Source organism: Sabethes cyaneus, chromosome 1, assembly GCF_943734655.1.
Source record: "Sabethes cyaneus chromosome 1, idSabCyanKW18_F2, whole genome shotgun sequence".
Classification (NCBI taxonomy): domain Eukaryota; kingdom Metazoa; phylum Arthropoda; class Insecta; order Diptera; family Culicidae; genus Sabethes; species Sabethes cyaneus.
The window spans coordinates 755,086-779,630 of record NC_071353.1 but is presented as its reverse complement, the minus strand read 5'-3'; the positions used below and the strand labels follow the sequence as shown (position 1 = coordinate 779,630).

Sequence of the window (24,545 nt, the reverse complement as noted above, 5' to 3'; positions counted from 1 at the left end):
AAGCTAAATGCTGCACTTTATAAGTCGAACGTTCTAAGGGTGCAGTTTGGTTTGCGTCGGAATCCAAAATCCTTTTGGAGCTTTGTGAATACGAAGAGGAAAAATCAGTCAATCCTATCCAACATGGTTTACGACGGCAGAGAATCTACGAGTGAAGCATGTGATTTCTTTGCAATACATTTTGCTTCAGTCTTTCATGCCGAACAATCGTCCGATGCAGACGCCGAACTTGCCGCGTCTAATGTCTCACTAGATTCCGTAGACCTGGACCACGTTAAACGAATGGGCGAAACGAACCAAAATCACTCGAAACGAGAATCGCAATGTCACCCCTGGATACGTTTGAAATTTCGCCTGCCATGATTGTCACTGCCTCAAAAAAGTTAAAAATCTCGTACGTTCCTGGGCCGGATGGAATCACGGCTGTTGTTTTTTTGTCGCTGTGCTAGTTCTTTTGCTGAGCCGTTAGCCGCCATTTTCCGATCATTCGAAGGGGGAGAATTTCCTGCGAGCTGGAAGCTGTCATACACGTTTCCCGTGTATAAAAGTGGTGGTCGTCGTGACGTCAGAAATTACCGTGGGATTACTAGCGTTTGCGCCGCTTCGAAACTGTTCGAGATTATCGTCAGCGACCGTATTCTACAAGCCACGAAGTCTTACATTTCCTCTGACCAACATGGTTTCATTCCCGGCAGATCCGTAACTACAAACTTGTTAGACTTCGTTACCATTTGTTCGATGGCTATGGTAGGCAGAGCGCAAGTAGCTGTCATCTATGCGGATCTGAAAGCGGCTTTCGACAAAATTGACCACAAAGTGTTACTGCGTAAATTGTTGCGAATGCGAGCCTCGAATAGATTGGTGTCGTGGCTTTCATCTTATCTGACCGAAAGAACTCTTTATGTCAAACACGGTCTAAGTATCTCTTCACCGTACGTCAATAAATCTGGAGTTCCGTAAGGGAGCAATTTAGGACCACTTTTGTTCGTCGTTTTCTTCGACGATGTTGCATTCTCGCTTGGTTACAAATGCAATCTTATTTATACCGATGATTTGAAAATCTACGTAGTGATCGTCAATTGGTGTCAGCTGAACAAACTTGTTATCAGTATCGCAAACGTCATGACCTTTCATCGTTCTACAGATCCGATTATGTTTGATTACCATATCGACGGTACTATTCTGAATCGAGTGGACCGTGTAACGGACCTTGGTATTCTACTAGATCCTAAGCTTACCTTTCATGCGCACTACAAGTCGATCATTTCCTAAGCAAACCGACAGCTTAGCTTCATCTCCAAAATTGCCAAGGACTTTACGGATCCGCATTGCTTAAAGGCATTATATTGTTCTCTTGTTAGGCCGATCCTTGAAAACGCTTCCATTATACGGACACCGAACGACGTTACGTGGAATTTAAGGATTGAGCGAGTCCAAAAAAGATTCATACGGCTCGCTCTCAGGAATCTTCCGTGGCGTTATCCCTGGAACCTGCCAGCGTATCCAGATAGATGTCAACTGCTGATGTCGGAGACGAAAAATCCAGCAAGCCACTTTCGTTGTTAAACTGCCCGCGGGCGACAACGACTGCCCACATCTTTTATCCCTGCTTGATTTCCGGGCATCAGGAAGAACCTTGCGACAGCGATCATCGAACACGATATGGTTACAACCAGCCTATCGCAGCGATGGTACGCCTGTTTACTTCTGTGGAATCTGTGTTCGAGTTTGGAATGTCTGTATCCCAATTTGCTAACCGAGTGAAAAGACTAAATATTATATAATTACATCATACACTATTCATTAAGACAAATTGTCAGATGGATTATAAATAAATAAACAAATAAACAAATAAACAAATTGTACCTAATGTCCGCAGGCCTAACGTCCGTATGACTATCGCTCGTATGCCTAATGGAATACTCTCCATTTTGTTTGTGTGTGACAAGAACAATAATATACCGTGCCTCATTGCTAATCAAGAAAATTTTCCGCTCTATCAGATCAGGAATTAACCGTAGTATCTGAATTACTCGATCAACATTGCCAACCATAGAGTTTATAGTTACGGGGAACAGCATGAGTCTGATGGCCTTTTCCAACCCGACTGCAATCTGCCACTGCCCACTATTAAATTTCGACTAAACAGTGGTAGTGGTACAATGACAATAGCGTCACTTCATTTCTCAAAGAGTGGAATCTGTCAATATCTCGAAACTAATGTCCGTTAAGAAATACTGGTTGATTTTTTTACATGCTACCTGTACTATTCAAAAATTTCTGATATATTCAATACGACTTCCCACTTCATGATATAAATGCGCATAATCTGAGTGTGAAATTTAATGCTTACTAAACTCGGATCAGTGTGTGACTCCAAGTCCAAGATGGTCTAACAAGTGGTTGATTATAAATTCACAATTTTCGAAATCATATTGAACTATTATTTTATCCTGTGTCTCTTACATTCTATCAACTTGAGGTTTTCTCGTATGAAGGTTTAATACAGATGATGGAACCTACCAGTGCATCTCGAAGTACGATGCTCGTCAAACAAAACAGCCGAAACATGTTTGAATCCAGACTTTCGAAAACGGAATGTACTACCCTGGCTTTGCTTTTTTGGTAGACAATGCCCAAGCCCATATTTCTCATATAAAAAAGCACACATTTTTATGGAATATTATTATTTTTACTGGAAATAGGCGAACTGGGCCAGCATTTAATAACTGAGGATTGAAAAAATGGTAATAGTAATTAAAACCTCCTTCTCAACTCAAAAAGTATGCTTTTCAAACATGCCTATTGATTAATGAACTATGAATAAGTGAGCTTTCCAAAATATTATATTATTATTAATCTACTAGCTGTAACCCGCGAGCGTCGTCTCGCGTCTACTTGAGAGCAAATCGGAGGTACGCAATGTAACTCAATGAGGTGCAATGACGTTACTCTTGCTAGTCTTGAATGTAATCTGGTATGGTTGGTTTGAGTCTTTGCTTAATGTGGGCGACGGTTACCACGAAAGTATATGGCGACCCTCGTTTTGGCTACAGACAAGGCTCTTAGGTATATAGATAGATTTCACCAGCATAGATGCTTCTATAATAGAATGAGGCATTATGGAGATTTATTTTCATCATAAAATAATCAAAAGTATGTCTATATTAAAATTATGTTATTGAAAATAACAATATAGACGATTGGATCAATATCACCACCTCGGCCTAAAATTTTTTGAAACTTAGTTCAAAATTAAAAGTGCATCAAAAATGGATTAATAAAAAGTTTCCGGAGGTCATGGTCAACCACCGACCACTATTTTGCGGTGTGCGCGGCTTTCGATAGTCGGTTTCTTTGTTGTTTCTGAACAATTTAAGTTGTACATCGTGGGCTGACCTGACTTTACAGTTAAATACCAAACGTGACCAGAACTACACGACTTCAATTCCAGTAAAGAATCAATTAACAATGCAAGCAGCGGACAAATTTTCAATCGATTCGTGATAGACACTTGCAAAGCTAAGTTAATGAAGTTGGTCGCAGTTCAATTTGCTCATGAATGTGGAGTGAAAAATCATACAAATGGCGCAGTTATAATATAGATCACAGTGATTCGCAAATAGCGAAATAACAATTTATCTTAAAATTAAAATATTTATAGTCTACATTCAACTCAGTAAATGAGTTTGATTTCTGATTTCTATGAAAACCGAAAGACATAGTTGCATTTTAATGATTCTTCATTACGAAAAATCGCACATTCGATCCATTTGTCAAATCTGTCTAATTTTGTATTCGTACAGATTCTGTACGCCAAACTAGTTGCCCCGGGGCTAGCGCTTGCGATGGTTTGTCGTGGCATGGCAAATGGCAAATGTTTATTGTTGGTTGAGTTTCTGATCATGTCCACGGTGAATCGAAATCCGCGGGCACAGCCATTTTTGTTCCACTCGGTGGTCCCCGTGGCGTACAGATGCAAGTGGAAGCTCTCCAACAAATTAAGCAATCGAACGTGGTCCTCGCGGAAAGGAAAAATACGACTTCACCGCTCGAGGTGGAATTGCATGTTCGGACGTCGTACTGAATTGCCAAGCGTTTCGAATTAGAATCTCGTTATCGAACGAAATAAACCTTGCACGTATCCCTGTATTCTTGTCTCATGTACGTGAGATTGCGGCATGGAAGAATATGTTATCCACCCTCTTCGAATCGTATGCCATCGTGTGACACACGAGGAGGAAACTCGAGCTTCGTGACAGAGGTCAATATATTTCCAATCCGGCTCGGCCAGCAGGTCACAAAAGAAGATGGGGAACAGAAAGCAATGTGTGCAATGGCTGCAAATGTCTAAATTACGTTCGTTTTCGGACAAAACTCACAATTCCATGCCCCACCTGAGCCTCGCCGGATGACCATAAATTCATGTCTTATGAGCATTTTCTTGTATAAATACTGTGTCTCCTGGTTGTGCGATGGTATGAAAACTGAAAACCTAACCGTCGTCGTCGCTGGAATGGGAATGGGAGAAGAACACCACAACGTGGTTCGTATCTACATAAGTATGGCGCGGCGAGAATGAGTTATTTTCAAATTTTACTTAAATTATTGTTGTCTGATTAATATTTATTAGATGATTCAGGATATATTTTTTTCCAGACTTGTTCACCCTGCGCGCGGATGTGACAGCGGTATTAAATAGTGCTTGGAGACTTTTTGTGTGGATTGAAGGTTAAGCGACAAACGAACTCGATAGGAATTAATGCTTCCCAAAGCGAGTTGCGACTCAAAAAGAAACAAAAAAGTTGTAGATTCATCGTGAAATATACATAAGACAGGAAAAAAGAAGTACAAACTAGATAGTTGATAAGACTTCATGGAAACGATCAACATTACGTTGATTTTGCATAATTGAATAAACATTCGGCCAAAGAGTGCGGTCTGTATTTTGTTCAGGGCGTTATCATTCGCGATTTCGTTACATAATGAATAATAATTAATTTTAATAACAGTGTCGATGTTTTGCCGAAACAGGCCGGACCCATAATTATCGCTGGCAATTAGTTCTCAACACTCTTTTTCGAGTGTCGTAAAATTTAATGTGGTTTCTTTTCATTACACTAACCACAAAAAGTGTGCCTCGAGGCGTTATTGGGCATGGCTCGCATGTTCCTTACGGCAATACAGACAATTAGGCACACGTTGCTACCGTTTTCTTCGCGCAATTCCCCACGACGACGCTGGCCTTAATCATCGCCATCATCGTTACCATCATGATTGTTCCGTTCTAAGACAATGGGAAACACGAGCGGCCAGATCCTTGGGAAACTTCAACACGCACTCGACGCTGTCGGCAAGCAATGAGCCGTCCAAGAAGCCATCTTTTCATCGGTCTGATGAGCCCCAGGAACATGCCTTGCGTGATTGTGCAACTTTTCATGTTCGCTGCAACACCAACGGGAAGATTCGAGGTTTGAAAAGAGGGCGTACTCATTACATAATTATCTGCGTAAATAACAATAATCGTTAGAGCATGATGGAAAACTAAAGGCAAGGGCTGCCATTTGTATGCAAAATTTTTCGTCTTTTGATCGACTGTATCAAAAATTTCGCAGTTATGTTCAACAAGCAGCTGCGGATGAGTGCTTCTATTGGCAGAACTCACACGATGAATGAAGGAAAATGTACTATCGGAAGGAGCTGGAATAAATTCTTATGCTTTGTAGGATTCTTACTCATGCTACATAAACTTACTTTGAGATGGAGTTTCCCCCAACTAGAGCAGTTTAATTGGTTCCATATTCTGTTCGGTACATAAACTGATAATTTTTGAAGTAATGCGCACTTCAAACGCAGTTCCGCTAATAAATAAACTGATAAAAATAAATTACAGTCGGACTTTTCTGTGTGTATCAAAACGTGAAGAGGAATGGAGTCAAAATAAAACAGAAATAACAAACAAACATGTGAACGAGCCGCCTGGTTTAATGGACGATAACCTTATTAGTCAAAAGTGCATTGCGCTTGAGAGTGTTGGGTAAAGTTTCGGATGAAAGTGTAATCATAAACAGTCGAGTGGAATCGAGAAGGGTTCCAAATGTAAGGGAATGCCACTTCGAGTGAAATATTTGCTCAACAGTGTACAATCATTTAAGATCTTCTCATTAATATATAATGTAGTTATAATTCTTGCAATGAAAAATGTTGTATTGAAAAATATATTTACCTGTTGAACACACGGCTAAGAGTGTTTCTAAGATGTTAAATTTGACAATTAATCCAAAGTAATCCACAACGGCTAATCACTGGTAATCCATAATCCTGGAATAGAAAAAAACATACAAGGTGTCAGTTTAATCCCATTGATAAAAATGCATGTGCAATCAGGGGAGATGCAAAAATGCATACAAAATGAAAGCAACAATAACCAGCGACAGCAAATCAATTGGAAGCATCAATCAAGATAATTTCGCGACCCACGCTACCGGCCGAGAAGTTAATCGAAAAATTATGGAAACTGGCTTAATGAGCAAATTAATTCAATTTATTGAAAATGAAAAAAAAACTCATCGGCACATGTTTGTTTAATCTACCCGGATAAGATCGTATAGAGAGTGTGAGCGAAAAAAAAGGCTTCCGATACCGCGCTCTGTATATTCACAGAGCGATAAATATCCTTTGCGGTCGGGACATTTGCATACATGGTCACAACGCGCAGTGTCCATTGTGGGCCACCATATTGTCTACCGGCCTGGAGCGGAGCGCTTATATTGGCCACAGTGCATAATTTACAGCAACCATTTGCATACTTTCTGGCGCGTGAGTGCATAATGGTACTAAATCATTGATTGCATGTTTGGGTTGCGGTTGCGATGCCATTCCCTGGTCAAGCTGTGCGCCAGTTGTACATTTTTCAATGCTCTTCTCCTCTGCAGCGGTGGTAAAATTTATAATTTAAATTCGCTCGGTAAATTGTGGGAAAATTATTTGACATTTAATCGGTGTCAGGCTGCCGGTGCTGTATGTTATGTCAACCTTTTGCTGTTGTTGTAGAACATAGCAAGTGCAAACGGCGCACAATTCGATTCTAAATGGTCAAATAACTAAATTGTACGAACGAGACGGCTTTTTACGATAATCGCTCAATTTTCGCTCCGTAGACAATTCAATCTACAAACTCTACGGTCTCTACGGTGGCGTTCCGACGAGCAGCAATTCCCCGCAGTGACCAGTAATATTGCTCCAAAAGCCATGAATATTTGATTGAAAAATATTAGATCTCCCTTCTTGCCCATTCCAGCTGAAATATGGCGGACAACGAAGTGCTCTTTCAATCCTGCTGGGGCGATGACGGTATGAACACTCATTTTAAAATGACTCTCAATTGACTCGTAAATCCTGATCCAGATAACACGCTTCCGTTAGTCCGGAGCAGTTTTGCCGAAAGGCTTTACCGGACTTTACAGAACCGCACCAGAAGCAAACAATACACCGCAATAGATGGTATTTGGAGAAAAAGCACCACGAATAGATAACAATTAGAACACGCAAAAAATAACCCTTTTTTATCGGTAGACATCTCCATTGGCTTTTGGTTTTAGTTGTTTTCTTTTTTCGTAAAGGGGATTTTCGAAAAACCTCATTCGCGCTACGCGATTTCTGTGCTTTACATGATTGCTTTTACGCTCGATCAAAAACTGTGTGCAATAGTGAACAAAAAAAAATCTCAAAACTATTAAACTTAAAGCGATTTGGTTCCAACCAGCTTGACATACTTCCTGCGACAGCGCCGCCTGTCCTGTCGACATACATCGTCCGCAACGAGTTGGACCATAGCCAAACGAAATTCTGACGTTGGCCAGGCTTGTCACTTACAAAAGATCACATTCACAATAGAATCTACTGCTTCCGATTAGAGAGAGATTCTGGTCCTTCCGAGCTGCTGGAACCCCGTTGGCTCCGGCTAAATCTCCGGAATAGAGAGCACTCGATTCAACCCTCATCCGCAAACTCGGCATGCTGTATGTATAGCGAAAGCCATTTTAATCCACGGGTGGGTGGCTTGATGTATGCTGATGATGTACACTTTTAATGGGACGAACTTTAATATGTTTGTATAACTTTTCATTAAATCCTCCCGTAAATCCTTTTGCCACTCATGTACGTACGGCAGCAGCCGAGGGGATCGGATCGGATTTTCCTGGTCTCCTATTTCAGGGCGACTATCTGCAATCGTTCGTCCGTGTACGAAGGGAAAAGCCTTGCTAAGCCTCCTGGACTGGACCGTCCAAACTCCCCCGGTGAGAGTATATGGCGTGTGTGCTTCTATGAAAATAATACACTGATAATGAGACATTTTAATGGCCCGGAGATATAAACGTGTCATTGATATATTGACATTGTTCTTCCGCCTGGATGGAATGGCCGACGCAAACTTCGTAGGTGCGACTAGTTATTTGTAGGTCCGTTGTTTTGTGTCTGCCTTTTGCTACGTACGCATAGCCATCAGCCATTTTTGTGTCGCGTTTGCTTCTCCCCTCCACTCCACTCGAAGGTATGAGAAATGGCTCTGCGTCGAAGAGGAAAAAGTGTCGGCGGTCGTAAAATATAGATTTGTTTTCCAATATCTTTCCGTTCGTGAATAGCGCGGGCTCACTGACTGAAACATGCCGAGACCATAAACATAACAATACAACCAATTTTATGAATTATTTTCGCTGGAATAATAGTAAGAAACGAAGTCCGATAGGAACGAAATTCACGCAATAAATCAAATAAAGCGCTTGTAAGTGATGTTTATGTATGTTGAGCAATTTGGGCGACTATTCGCTGTCGTTGAGTGGGAAAACAAATATTTGTAAACCGAAGCGAGTGAATGAAATCAACTGCGCTGTACAAAATCGTCACCACCGTCTAGTTAAACTTATGAATGAATTTTTTCAAATAAATGAATTTGTGGCAATCCTTTCCAACGGTTCAGCAAAGCATATCAACCAGCTATACAATTTAAAACTGGCGACAACTCAACTGGCAACAAATTGTACAGTAAATATGCAATTTTGGACGGCAAGGAAAAATACCTAAATAACTAGTTGTGTCCCATAAATTACGGCATTTTTCATTGGTGTCGGACATTTGATTTTAGTTCATTAGCGGTATTCATCAGACCTCCCATTTCCAGCCCAAAACATCGACGCAATATGTGGATCACTTTGCAATGTGCCTCTTTCCGCTCTGTTGTCGGTATCGATTTTTTAATGCTGGATGATATTTTTCACTCCTCTTGGTTCTCCCAAGCGGGCTTATGTTCCTCCTCTCCATCTCACATACGGTTATTTTCACATGTTAGAGTATTTAAATTTTATTATCTGATCGCTTTAATGGGTTTGTGCTATAAATTATTGGAAATTCGGTCTCGCTCCGCCACCACAGAAATGATCTCTTTTGACCTGCGAATACTGTGACGAAGAGTGGCTTTTAGTCGCTAATAGGTAACGCAAGTGTGTTGTATTTCTAGTTTGCGAAACCATCGTCATTCGTATGAATTTCGTTAATATGCCTTGTTTAATTCCGGTAAATCTTTCCGATGTTTCAGCTTTGTAAGGATTATGACCACATTTTAAATTGATCCTACTAAATTTTCCTAATTCTTAATATTTTTCGTTAGATTTAATGGTAAATACCTCTTTTGAATGATTACGAAAATGATGTGTCCAGCTGCGAATCCAAAATTACGAAAAGTTGCTTCTAGAAACGACATTGGTGTACCAAATCTATCATGGCATGTTCGAATCTTGATTTGGGAGCACCGATTGGAGACAACAGATTCGCAACACTTAAGGGGCTAGTGTTACTTACTTACTTACTTTAGCAGCCGAGAGCCGGGGTGGCTCTTGCCGTATCAAGAATTCCTCTTCATTGTACTCGGACATGGGTCAATTCGTTGCACGTCTCGACATACGCAAGTCGGTTTCAACCTGGTCGAGCCATCTAGCACGGTCTAGCGTCCTCTATTCCTGGTGCTGGTGCGGTTCTTGAAGAGAACGGATTTCACTGCACAGTCGGCCGGCATTCTTACGACGTGGCCGACCCACCGTAGTCTTCCAACTTTCGCCAGGTGTACGATGGGAATCTCTCCAAATAGTGCTCGTGATTCATACGCCTCCGCCACTCTCCGCTTCCCGTTTGTACTCCGCCAAAAATAATTCGCAACACTTTTCGTTCAAAACACTAGTTAACACTAGCCCCGCAGTTGTTATAATGCGTTCCACTGTTGCTGATCGGAGCTAATTTTGAGCTACCGTAAGCTTGTTTAATGCTGTGTTTGATTCCCAATTCTGCACGTCCTACTTACTTACTTTTTCGGTGACAATCCGCTTATCGAATCCATGCCAAAATCAAACAAATAATTAATTTCGTTGAAACGACTACAACAAACTTCCAGCGGGTTGTTATTTCTGTAGGCCGTGCGGTGAGTCGATCGCCGAAAGAACTCAGATTGGTGCATCACTCGTGACGGTGCGTTGAATCGTAGTTTCTCAAGAATAGCTGGACAGTCAATGCGGTCTGCTGACACGTCCAATATTATCATACGTTGGAGGAGTATTCGTCTACTTTCCAGCGTCGGTAGGTTGATCAGCATACACCGGTTTACATATGGTAGCAGGTTTGTTCGGTCTCTCCAATTAAGATTCCGCAAAGCGTACCGGATGAACTGCTTTTGTAATCGTTCGAGTTTGTAGGCGTGAACAGCGTGATATGGAGCCCAAACTTGCATTCCATATTCGAGAACACTGCGCACGAGCGAGCAGTAAAGTGTTCTGAGGCTATAAACATCAACAAAGAAATTGGTGTTCCTTCTCAGAATGACTTAGCTGCAACGGCAGAGATATGTTCCACAAATTTCAGTTTGCTATCGATGAGTCCTTCACAACACCTTTACGTTCTAAGCTTGTTGTCTCCATGTTGTAATCAAAAACAATCGATGCACGTACCCTCGTGAATGAGATTATGCAACATTTGTTGACGTTAGCTTTCATCCCATTCAATCTACACCATTCAATGAGCGCGTCAATGTCCATTTGGAGTGCACAGCAGTCTGTTAGTGTAGTGATTACACGGTAAAATTTAAGGTCAACAGCGTATAACAGTTTTGGGGATTTCAATTTTCCGCAGCGTTGATGAAAAGAACGAACAGCAAAGGTCCCAAGACACTGCCTTGAGGAACTCCGGACTGAATCTGGAACGGAGTAGAGAACGTCCCGCCAACTCTCACTGTTGAGCTACACCCCGTCAGATACGACAGAATCCATTCTATCAGCTACTCAGGTAGTCCCATTCTCTTAAACATCTCAACCGCCAGAGTATGTGGTAGCTTAGCAAGTTTGTAGTGGTCGAACGGTTTTTCATGAAGCCGTGTTGTTCTGCAGATATTATGGACTTGACAGATTGGTAGAGCGAATCATGTACCATACTTTCAAGGGCCTTTGGCAGACAGCTAAGAATGGAGATCCCACGGTAGTTCTCTACTTCGTTAAACGAACCCGATTTATAAATCGGTGAGATTGAAGCAGATTTTCAAATAGCTGGGAAGTGCCTCTCGCCGACTAAATGGTTGAACAGTATACTTACAGGATAAGCGAGTGCATTAGCATACTGTTTCACAAAGAGGAGAGGTAGTTGATCGGGGCCGGGTCCTTTTAACCCATCGATGGATTGCAACTTCAATAGGACTTCGTGGGGCGAGAAATTCATCGGAAGCACGTTCACGTCGTAATGCGGAATGCTGCTCAGGTACGTTTCAGACAAATGTGGTGAGTCGCTGATTCCTGCGGCGATGTGGCATCACTTGTGCAGAGTTCGGCGTGCTTACGGTAGATTGGACCCATTTCACTTGAATTAATAACTTCATAGCTCAATCGTCGCGTGACATTGTCGGACCCTGAATAAACTGTAGTTTAGTTATCAAAAGCTTGATCTAAAAGCAAACGTTTGAACATCTTTGTTTACCTCAAGACAGTCAGTAGCAAATCGCACTTTACTAGATTGAAATATAATGCGTCTCCATCGTATTTGTAAAATGGCAAACGCATGGTTGTTTGTAAACGATATTTGTTCAGCTTCGTTCATTATGCGTTCAGCATAATAAAGCTAAAATAATTGCTCGTTTATAAAACATGATAAAGAGTTGAATTGTAATTAAAATTATGAAAAAAAATAACTACCTACAATATTTTGGAAAAAGTGTATTTTAAAAGTTTAATATTTATCCGGTTAAAACATACTGTAGTGTCTTCATTTAGAGATTGTAAAAATGATTATATAATTCTTCGAGAGAAATGTAAACCACATCGCTGCGTTTCGATATTATTTATTTTCTGGAATAAAAAAACTGCATCAAAACTATTGCGGGTTTAAGAACTACTCATTAAAAATAATCCTTTATCCTTTGAAGAAACAAAAGTCTTTGTGACATAATCAAATACTAAAAAAAACTTCAAATACTGTACAGGAGAACTAATATATTGCGGCCTCTATGAGAAAAATTCGATACGAGTTAAATAAACCAAACATTTTCTTTAACTAAAACACATCGAAATATATATTAAAAAGCAAAGCCTAGGTGCTACATTCCGTTATCGAAACTTGACCTTCTGTTTTATACAACAGCATACAAATACCTTCCTAATGATGGCATATATTTACAGAATGGTCATGTTTACAAACGAATTAGCTTCGACTGTTATAGTTTGGCACAATTTTACCCCCGTGAACTTCTAAAACTGCATGGCTTAGTAAAAATATTATTAAAAGCCATCCAACGCATAATAACTTTTCAATACATTCTAAATGAAGATTTTATATACCTTCAGAATGGCAATGTGATGCGATTTCTTATTTGGGTTGGTTTATATGTGACATGTTCTGGCAATCGGATATTTTTTAACCCGAGCTTTGAAACCCTGTTCGAGCGAAATAGTTCGCTAATACAGTAATGTTCCGATTTTCTCAGCCCGTGTTAAATTTTGGGCTGACAAAACGGGGAAACTGACAAAATCGGAAAATTTTTTTTTTCGAAAATTTGTTCACAACTTAAGACTTAAGACCTTGCAATATGCAATATCGAAGACTTTTACTAAAAATTAAATTTTAACCCTCAAATGGTCAACCGAAAGCTCAATGAACCGGGCACAGCACACTAGTCAAGAACCTTTTTTGGTGCCCATTAGCTTTGAGCGGGAAAACTTGGTTTTAGGTTTATGGAACATTTCGAAGAGTTTCATAAAATTAAAAGTTCTATCGTCCAGTGGAATTCAAATTTTGATTTATCCCCTTAAAAGTGCAATAAAAAATTTATTTTTCTTCAGTTTCAATATAACATATTGATGTGCTCTGCAAAGTTCTACGGCATATTATTATAAGAAATTTTGCTGAAGACAGTAACCTTCTATTTCTTCAGCGAAGATAGAAAAATCCTTTTAAAAATTGTTGAAATCAGTTTTTCTATTTTAGCTGTTTGTGTAGTTGTTGTATGACTTTTTTCTGTTTTACAAAGTTGTACAAATAGTAAAAATACACAACATTTCTGAACATAGTCTACCTTTATCTTTGCTTGTTTAGGAACTATAGAACTTTTACTATAAAAATAGCCTAATTTTGACCCCGAATTACTCGCAAGAAGGTATCATTTTATTCAAAAACTCTCCCCAGAGAATCAGAATAGTTTCAAGCAGCCTGAAAATTTTTATAAATGTTTGAAAGCACAAAAGTTAAACAAAATTTATAGGCTGACAAAATCATGTTGGGTCAGGATTCAGACAAGTATTCTCGGGCCTCAAAGGGCAATGTGAAAAATCGTGATCGTACTGCGTATTTTAACTGAACTGATGGTTATCGGTTTTAGGGTTTTTATCAACAAATCAGCATATCTATCAACTGTCAATTGCTGCTCAAGATTATTCTATTTTAATGCTAGGTGGGAATACACAGGGTTGCCAATTAGTATGTAATGAACATTTGAACCGGTTCATCTGGTATGCAAACTAACATAACCGGCCACCTTGAAAATACATTTTTCAACTACGCTGTCTATAAGTTTCAGTTTAACTAAATTATAAATTCACTTCCTATTGTGCTCCTATTTTGCTGGATGCGCGGCAGTTCGGTAATTATTCTGGATCATTGCTCGTTACGGGATGTTCGGTGACACAAGGAAGCGGGCAAATTCGCGATACAGATCGCTTCAATATTCCGGCTGATGTTCGTAGTGTAGCAACTCGGGTGATGTTGTCAGGAACAGGATGGATTGCTAGAACTCTGGCCAATGGCCATCGTGCTGGTGGAAACGAGTCGTCTTTGAGAATTACCACCGAGCCGACGTCGAGAGTGTAACGATCGGGATTAATGCTGTACTGGGTTTGAAGCTGCTTGAGATACTCATTCCTCCATCTGTACCAGAATCGTTGTGAATAAGCTTGAACTCGTTGATACTGGCTAAGCCGGTTCATAGGCACGTTTCTAATATCTGGTTCGGGAAGCGGACGAATCATGTTTTTGACCAGAAAGTGCGCTGGAGTCAGCGCAGACAAGTCGTTGGGGTCTTCTGAAAGTGGCGTGAGCGGGCGGGAATTCATGCAACCTTCAACAGCAGTTAATACAGTAGTAAGTTCTTCGTAGGATAGAGTTGCGGTTCCGAGCTGGCGAATAAGTTGCTTTTTGGCTACCTTCACAGCGGCCTCCCAAAGGCCACCGAAATTCGGGGAGCGGGGGGGAATGAGATGCCATTGGATGTGATCTTCAGCTAGATGTTTCGATATGCGTTCTTGCTCCGGTCCTGGTTGAAGCATGATGTACAGTTGATGCAGGGTGTTCTTTGCTCCGATGAAATTAGTACCATTATCGGAATATATGTGCGACGGTTTATTTCTCCTCCAAATGAAACGGTCGAGGGCCATGAGAAAGGTGTTTGTTGATAGATCGCCCACCAACTCAAGGTGAACGGCTTTTGTTGCAAGACAAACGAATACTGCTACGTAGCATTTCCTTGCTGCTGCTCTGCGAAGGGTAGGTTTCAAATACAGGGGTCCGCAGTAATCTACACCAGTGTGACAGAATGCTTCACTAGCGGTAACTCGGCCAACTGGTAGCTGTCCGATGGGTTGTTGTATGGGACGGGGATTTGCTCTGCTGCATCTGAAACAATTTCGTATGACATTGTGCACTGCTCTCCTTCCATTCAAAGGCCAAAATTCATCCCTAACGACAGCCAAAGTCATACTGTTGCCGCCGTGTAACACTTTGCGATGATGAAAGTTGATTAGCAGCTTTGCAAACGGGTGGAATCCGGGAATAACTATTTGATGTTTCACACTATATGGTTCGTCGGACAGGCACAACCGACCACCGACGCGAATTATACCTTGTGCATCCAGAAACGGGCTGAGAAGACGAATGTGAGATCGTGTTGCTACTCTGCTACCTCTGCGCAAATTTTTGATTTCTTCGGGAAATGATTCGGCCTGAACCAATTTTACTAAAACAAATTTTGCAGTTTCCAACTCTTCCACAGTGAGAACCGGTTCGCGAACTCGGTAGGTTTGATTTTGTTCACGTGCATTTCGGGCAAATCGTAAACAGAAACCGACGACATTGAGAAGGCGCTGGTACGACGAGAATCGTAGAAATAACGGGTTGGGAGTATTTTCTTGCGCAATTGACACTGCTACAGGTCTTATTTCCATTTCTTCTACTGGGTTCGGGTCCAAAACAGGTTGCTGCACAGGCCATTTCGATTTGGGTAAGGATAACCAGCTAGGTCCATGCTTCCATTTATTGCTAAGGACTAACTCGTCAGCAGGAAAACCGCGAGAAACCATGTCCGCGGGGTTGTCGGCGCCAGCTACGTGCGCCCAGGTTGAACCGTGGGTTGTTGACTGGATGGTTGAAACTCTATTTGCGATGAAAGTTTTCCAAGTTCGAGGAGGCGCTTTCAACCACTGCAGGACTACAGTTGAATCGGTCCAGAAGTAAACTGCGCTAAAATTCACTTCCAGCGCAGCGATAATTTTTTCATATAAACAGGAACTAAGCAGCGCCGCGCATAGTTCCAGGCGGGGAATTGTAATTCGCTTAAGGGGAGCTACCTTTGATTTCGATGCCAATAAACTGATTTTAACTTCGCCGTCGCTAGATTCGGAGCGAGCATATATGCATGCGCCATAAGCTGCTTCTGACGCATCTGCAAAACAATGTAGCTCAACGGAAGAAAACTGGGGCAGGAAGGCAAAACGATCGATCCGAAAACTACGAAGATCCGGGAGATTTTGGCAGAACGTCGACCACTTCGTTTGGAATTCCGGCGTTACTTCCTCGTCCCATTTCAAAGATAAGAGCCATAAATGTTGCAATAGGATTTTTGCCTGGACGATTACGGGAGCGATCAGGCCTAACGGGTCGAAAAGCTGGGCGATAGTTGAAAGTACGCTGCGCTTAGTTGCTGGGCCACTATGCAGATTTACAGCAACGTCGAAGCTGAACAAGTCGCTTGCCGGTTCCCAACTGATTCCCAGCGTCTTGATTGTTTCCTCCGAATCAAATTTGTGGGATGTTTTTGTTCCCAGCAATTCTTGTGGGAGGTCAGCTAGTGCTTTAGGGTCATTCGAGTTCCATTTACGAAGACAGAAGCCACCCTTCTGCAATAGCTCGTTGAGTTCGTTGCGTAGCTGGATCGCCTGCTCTACTGAATGTTCCCCACCAATGAAATCATCGACGTACATACATTTCTTGACTGATGGGCCAGCCTTGGGGAACAGGTTACCTTCATCATTCACCAGTTGGTGCAGGGTTCGGGTTGCCAAGAACGAGGAGGGGGCGAGACCATAGGTTACCGTCGAAAGTTCATATGTGCCAATGGGTTGCGTACTGTTGAATCGCCAAAAGATCCGCTGCAGCCGGCGGTCTACTGGGTGTATCAAAACTTGGCGGTACATTTTTTCGATGTCCGCTACAAGCGCGATCGGGAATTTGCGAAATCGTAGAATGTTGCTTAGTAGCTCATCCTGCACTACCGGGCCAACAAGCAGGGCGTCGTTAAGCGAATGTCCGGATTTAGATCTCGCGGAACCATCAAACACCACTCGCACTTTAGTGGTGGTACTGGAAGTTTTGATTACAGGGTGATGCGGGAGATAGAACGCTTCGGGACCGTCCAAATGGTCCTCGGGAATGGCACGCATATGCTCCAGGGAAATATATTCTGCCATGAAATCACAATAATGTTGCTTAAGATCAGCGTCCTTTTCTAATTTCTGCTCCAGCCACTTGAAACGTCGTAATGCGTTGAACTTCGAACCTCCAATCAGCTGTTCGAATTTAGACTGCTTCGGTAATCGAACGATGTATCTTCCGGTAGCATCTCGGGTTGTCGTGGCAGAAAAAAGGTCTTCGCACTCTTGCTCGGTGATCGAATAATTTGTTTTACTGACTTCTTCTACAGCCCAAAAACGCTCGAGCAGTTTCTCGACTGATGTAACTGTCGCCACATGACAAGTTACTGGTGCTTGCTGGGCTTCTTCAGCGGGTATTGTGGTCTTGCCTGTTACTATCCAACCAAACACAGACTCAACTAACAGGGATTTGTTAGTAGCCAATCGTAGCCGACCTTCCAACAGTTGCGTGTAGAAATCACCGGCACCAATAATCAGATCGATCCTACGACTAACATTGAACTCGGGATCGGCGAGTTGTATTCCATCGGGAATTTTCCATTGTGAAACAGTGTACGATCTGGGAGGTGTGTCACTGGTCACTTTTCGTAGGACCAAGAAATCAAGAATGCCCTTGAACCCGGTAACTCGGGAACGGATTTCAGCGCGGATTTGATATTTTGAATTGGTTGTTATACCATCCACGCCTGCAATGGGCACGTTAACAATTTTTCGAGGAAGATGCAATTGCTGGCATAAATGCTCACTGATCGCGTTAGGTTGCGATCCAGTATCCAACAGGGCTCGGGCTATATGCTCCTGACCGTAGGCATCAACTATTAAAAGAACAACGGTCGACAGGATAACGTTTCCGCTAGTTTCCTTTGCAGCAGCATTTAACTGAACTGGATCGGGTGAAAACGGGGTAGCAACAGCGGTAGCAATTTGAAAAGCGCCAGGCGGTGCACGATCAGCAACGGGGTCGTTTTCTGCAGACCGGAAAGGACCGGGATGAATCATGGAATGATGTCGTTTATGGCAGTGCCTGCAACGGTATTTGGACCGACAGGTACGGGCAAAATGGTCACTTCGAAAGCAGTTGCTGCACAGTTTTTTATCGGTAAGCACTTTAAGACGGCCTTTTACGTCTAATCCGTTAAAAACAGGACATTCAACCATGGGATGTTTGTCTCTTTCACAAGCGGGACAGGGCGGGAACATCTTCGGAGCAGCTTCGGTCATGGCATTGGTGTTCACGCGGAACTGGAAGGGTTTCTTATTTCCTAAATGCTGGCCACCGGACTTGGGGTTGGCGTGTTGGGGACGGTTGATGAGAATGTTCTCTAGTACACGGGTTCTCTTTAGCAAAAATTCAATCAACTTAGTGTACGTGGGTTGTTCCTCCGATGACACTGATTCCTCCCATGCCTGCAATGATGCGTCATCCAGCTTATCTTCCAAAAGCTCTATCAGTATAGAACTGAAATGTTCAACGGGTTCGCCTAATTGCTGCAGCACCTTTACATGACGTTGAAAGTCGTCCACGATTTTATGCAGAGCATCGACGTTACTGTTCAGGATCTTCGGGTATTTCAAAAGCGCTCGAATGTGCTTCTTGCGTAGTATTGCCTTATTGGAATAGAGCTTGACAAGGGTATCCCATGCCACCGAATAATTTGCTGCAGTAATGGTAATAGACTGGATCAGATTGGCAGCCTCTCCCTTCAAGGCCGCACGGAGATAATGGAACTTCTGCACACAAGAAATTTCTGTTGAGGCATGAATCATCGAAACGAACGTATCGTGGAACGTCAGCCAATTGTTGAAATCTCCATCAAATTCTGGCAGCGTTATCGTTGGCAATTTCACCTTTGCTAGACCGGACGGGATGAGCTGGGGTTCTGAAGCTGACGTTTGCGCAACAGGAACGGGGACTGGCTGGGGCATCTTTGAGATCAGGCTGGCTTTGATGCGAAAATACTGCTCTTCTATTTTTGCTCGACATTCCATGTTCGCAATTAAAAACTGCTCGCTATCATCTAGCTGTTCGTATTCCGACTGGATCATCTCGAACGCTTCATTTAGCTTTTCTAAGCGTTCGAGTCGTAGAGGCACTTCATATTGATGCTCATCTGGAGCGTAATTCACTAGAAATTCATCCATGTGCTTCAACGCTTCTACCACATTTTTCCGCTTCAACTCTTTAGCTTTCATTTTCTTCTCGGCAGGCATTTTAACAGTCGACATCAAAACGGGAACGGTTTCGAGCACGTTTCTGGAACCAAAAGAGACCCAGGAAGTACCGCAAAACGGATTTTATTTTACTTTGGAAAGGTACTCACCTGGTACCTCTTCCAAAGAGGCCTTGTATTTTTATAAAAAATTACAAAAAATGTTGAGCTGCTATTCGGGCGACTAAATCTTCCGCTGCGAGTCCAACTGGTACGCAATAGCAGGAAAAATCGTTGAAACCAAGCGCCAAGAACGATGTCCAGCACGCGGTTTACGAAACTTGAGGTTATGTTTCCTCTCTTTCACTCAGGCAGCGAGACGGGCTTCAAACTAGAGGTTACGTTCCTCTCCTCTTTTGCACGTGCGACGAGTAACCTAGCTTTCTCACGAGGTACCTTGTTACCCTCGTGCTGGAACGGATTGGGGAATATCACTGTGATCCGGGTTGAGGTTAGGTTACCTCCTTGTTCTCCACATGCAACGGGTAAACTAGTTTTTCACGGGTTTTTCACGAGGTTCTTTGTTACCCTCGTGTTGGGACTTTACGTTGTGTATAATAATTTTTCACTCGCGACAGATCTTGATAGAGATCCTGGTCACGGCACCAGAATGTTGGGTCAGGATTCAGACAAGTATTCTCGGGCCTCAAAGGGTAATGTGAAAAATCGCGATCGTACTGCGTATTTTAACTGAACTGATGGTTATCGGTTTTAGGGTTTTTATCAACAAATCAGCATATCTATCAACTGTCAATTGCTGCTCAAGATTATTCTATTTTAATGCTAGGTGGGAATACACAGGGTTGCCAATTAGTATGTAATGAACATTTGAACCGGTTCATCTGGTATGCAAACTAACAATATGTTTTATGTTACAATCTCACCCCCGCGGCACAATGTCACTCCGTCTGGCGGTACGTTTAGTTTAAACAAGAAACTCCTGCAACAATTAAAAAATAATAATATTAAAGTGCCAATATCAAAGTCACCCCAAGCACCTGTTTTCAATTCACCACAAACTAACATTCCTTTCGTAACAAACTCTGCACACATACGGCATATCTAGATGTATTTTTATTGTTATTGTTCAATTTTTAGTTACCATTACAATAAAACCAGTTGATGGCTTATTCTATCCCATGTGCATTCGGGCACATATTTTGACTTCTGTCCTGCTCGGGGTATTTTTGTTTCTCATCTTCTGCCGGTGCTGAGCCAGTGCGAGTGCGACTCATTTGAATGCACTTTTTTTTGCATTCTCAACCCCACGGTGTGAGGTCACAGGCTTTGTTTCTGCGTTTTGTGTGCATCAGAAAAAATAACGATAGCATCGCTCTGTCATAGCGTGGCTGGACATTTGTTTAAGCAATTGAGTGTATGCACAAGGGCAGTAGGATCGGTTGCGTCGTTCTGAGCTGCCTGCAGGACAGATTCCGTAATTGAGCAATAAATTCGCTGTTCAACAGTGACAGCCCCTTTGGGGTAGCATCTCGTCAAGATATCAGTTTAATTAATCGTTTTGCCCGTCAGCAGCTCTTCAACGGTGGCAAATTTTGCTCATAAATTATTCACCAAGCGACGTTGCCGTAGGATGTATTCAAAACATTGAAGAAATCATGTTCAAAGCTGAGACGTCGGTGTGGAAGAAAAGGCGGTCACTATAAAAATACGATCATGATAATAATCGCACATACTCAGGCGCACACTAAATAGCACTGAGCTTACAATCTAAACGAGTACGCTAACGAGATTCGTGCAAACCTGAGCTACACTGTAGGCAGCCGGGGAATCATTTCTAAATAAATAAACACAAACTAATAAGCATTTCAATAAAAACGTATGTTACTGTCATTACATCAGTAATTAATTACAATTAAACAAATTTGCAAAGCACAGTTCGCTACTGTATTTTTATTGCCATTAGCCATACTTTTATATTACAAATTATGAAGTCTGTTTCGGTAAGCAACCAACGCAACGGCAAGGAAGAAGGAAGGGTGCTCTGTGACCAACTAGCATCAAATCAGAAAACCGGCTTCGCCAGCGATTCTCACAATCTGACTCATTCCGATCATACATACGAAGGCAAGAGTTTTACAACAAATCGATTCCTTGGGGGAGTGTCTGATTTTAATGAGACAATCCCGTACAAAAGCTGCCAAGAGGCCATGAATAATTAATTGTTTTGCTTTCTTTCCCGATTACTAATGAACCACCTCAAAACAGACCGCGCAGTGCAGCAATCCAAATGTTTGTTCACTTGCTTCACTATTTCATGCTGCACGACAAACGGCAGAGCTCTTCCTAGCCGTCAGCCAAGGATATGCTTTCAATAAATATCTTTAATCCATTAACGTTTCCATACCATGAAATCCATTGCCATTAATTCCACTAAATTAACCTTTAACGCCATCTACCGGAAAGTAGCGATAGCGAGGCGAATGTCTCCTCTTGCAGTGCTTCCACGTAGCGGAAAACCATCAATAACTGAAAGCGGAGCCTTTTTACCTACATTCTAGCGAATGGCGGTCCGCCATTCGGTGTTAGCCCTCAAAGCAACGGTCGCGACCAGCAGTAGAAGAGTCGACTCGAAAGTTGTAAAAATTTACGATCCAAAAAATACTCGTATCAGCCCAATTCTGGAAGAAGCCATTTTTTGTACATCTTGATCGAAGAAAAAAACATGTGATCAGTTCAGGTTTTGGCACTCGCAATCGTCCCAAACGATTAACCGATTTACCTGCCGCTGTAAATGTTTGAAACTATCGACAAAGGTCAAACGCTCCCACCATCAAAAGCAAAATTGTGACGACTATGGTTTGCCCGTTTTTGAATAAGGCAATATTTTGCTTTAAAACCGGTTTTCTACATCCACACTCGACCGCTTCAGGTTCCAGGTAGTTTCCGTTGATTTCGACCCTTGGAATTAAGCAATAATTAAATGCGAACGGTTTGAATTTATCGATTATCAAACGAACCGAGAACCACGCCGATTTTCTCCTAGCCTAGGTGGGAGAAAACACGATCTCCCCGGCAAGCACGCTTTCCATATGTTGCAAGCAAATGAAATAATAATGTGATGACACGAACTAGTCATATCCATAGAGTAACACTCCATTTTAGCGCGTTCGGAATTCGTCGCGGAATTCGGAAACCCAATTGAAGCGTGAAGAAAGTGAGCTGCGGTTTATGTGAATTATGTGCCGGCAGTCAGCATTCGAGGGTTCTAGCTATTTTCATGTAGGTCCCTACTTGGGTGGATAAAATTAGACCAACATAATAGTCCAAACTTTCACGGTCCATTAAGGCCAGACTCTAGCTTAGCACGGCATGGTGGCAGTGCAGTGCCAGTTGGAAGGAAATTTCTAAATTTATACACCAAAGATATTTATTGGATTTAATATTTTTAATCTTCATCTTGAAAAGCCACCATCATTGTTTTTTTTCTCTCTCTCTCGTCCTTCTTTCAACTTCAACGCCAACACTGGTACCGGTACGGTCCAAGAAAACGAGAAAGCGATGCTTAATTAGCCCCAGCGTACCTCTCATCGTTTCTATCACGTTTTCCCTTCCCTCTGAGAACGTGAGTTTAATTTTCCAGTCTGCTGAACATTCTGATCATCGCTGGATGTCCTCCAAATTCTGCAGCCCGACCACGCGGTCAGCCAAAGAGCCGTACCCACACTAGGCAGCGCATGATACGGCAAATTCAAAATACGCCTGCAATTAAACTATCTTGTCGTGAATTTATTGCACTTAATCTGCTATTTATGGTATTAAGAAAAAGAAATCATTAATGAAGTCATAAATAAACAATCTATCTCAGCATATAACGCAGGCCGACGGTGTCTTTGCAACTGCGTCGTCGCGACTTCAGCTGGCTGGGTTCGACTGAATTCATTTCGAGAAGGCAGAACGAGATTATTTGTGGATGATCTTAAGTGGTTTCCCATTGGCCCTACTTGGCTCGCGTCCTTGTGTAGTTTGGTTTTGCTCTTTTTGCTTTTGTTTTCCTTTGATAGATTTTGACGGCCACTGACTAAAAACTAGTCCAACATTGATGGAGTCATTTAATTAAATCTCTCAAGATGGTAGCAAGCATTCAGTGTTGATTTTTACTCATTATGGAAATTATATATTAGAAAATATACCATTACGTCATTGCAAAAAGTCTTCCGCCTTTGGGTAAAATTTACCACCCTCGGTATAAGATCAGTATTAGTTTTTTTTCCTGAAGTCTGATACGACAACGTTGAGCAAATTAGATCTCATCTCAAAATTAAGGGATGTTACAATCAATTTTGGTCTACTTAGCCTTGATGCATTTCTTTTGATATGGTTTTTATAAATCTTAATTTTTTAGGTGTGTGCGTGCAGGATGAGACCTCTATTTTCATTTTGACATTTGCTCTTCAGTTATTTAATCGGAGAGCAACTCGTTAAACTTAGGATTGTTAAAAGTGGTCAAATCAATAGTCACCAACATAATACTAGTGTTTAGGAAGGCGGAAATGCAGTGATGCCTAATAGAGTGACCAGCACTTTCAAGTGGAGCCCGAAACTCTCCGTTCAAGATGTTGCAGTTAAGCCTAAGATGTCGTCTGTGTGAGTGTTCAAGGTTCGAAACGGGAATTTCACTGTCAAACTACATGCAAACCTTTAACATTTATGCCATACATTGCAGCATAATAATCACTCAAAAGAGGGCATATTTACAGATAAATTTTCAAATTTGGCATGCTTGGTGATTCTTGCTACAGAAGCTGCCGATAGCAAGGAACATATTTGATAGTGAGTGCTCACACCCAAGACACGAACCAAAAACATCCTTGCTGCACAAATATCTGCGGTACACTAATAAAACTGGCATTATATTTATTTACTGATTTCATTGTCGTCTACAACCGTGCATCGAGCTAACAAACGAGTTGGATTTCGACTTTTGAGATGAGTAATGATTCTAAATAGCGACGGTAAACAAAACACTATCCAGAAAGCTATATACAACGATGCTGACGAAGTTCGATTGCCGAGGTGATGGACGACGAAACCTGCTTCAAGACAGACTTCAAACAGATTCATAGTTAGAAGTTTCATATGGCAAACGTAA

At 41.9% G+C, this 24,545-nt stretch overlaps 1 protein-coding gene across 1 annotated transcript; it reads right to left on the bottom strand.

Moving 5' to 3' along the window:
• Positions 1 to 14,168: 14,168 nt before the first annotated feature.
• On the bottom strand, positions 14,169 to 19,436 carry LOC128733054 (uncharacterized). The gene has a single exon (XM_053826633.1). The coding sequence runs from the start codon at positions 19,434 to 19,436 to the stop codon at positions 14,169 to 14,171; it is 5,268 nt and encodes a 1,755-aa protein (XP_053682608.1).
• Between the last annotated feature and the right edge of the window lie 5,109 nt (positions 19,437 to 24,545).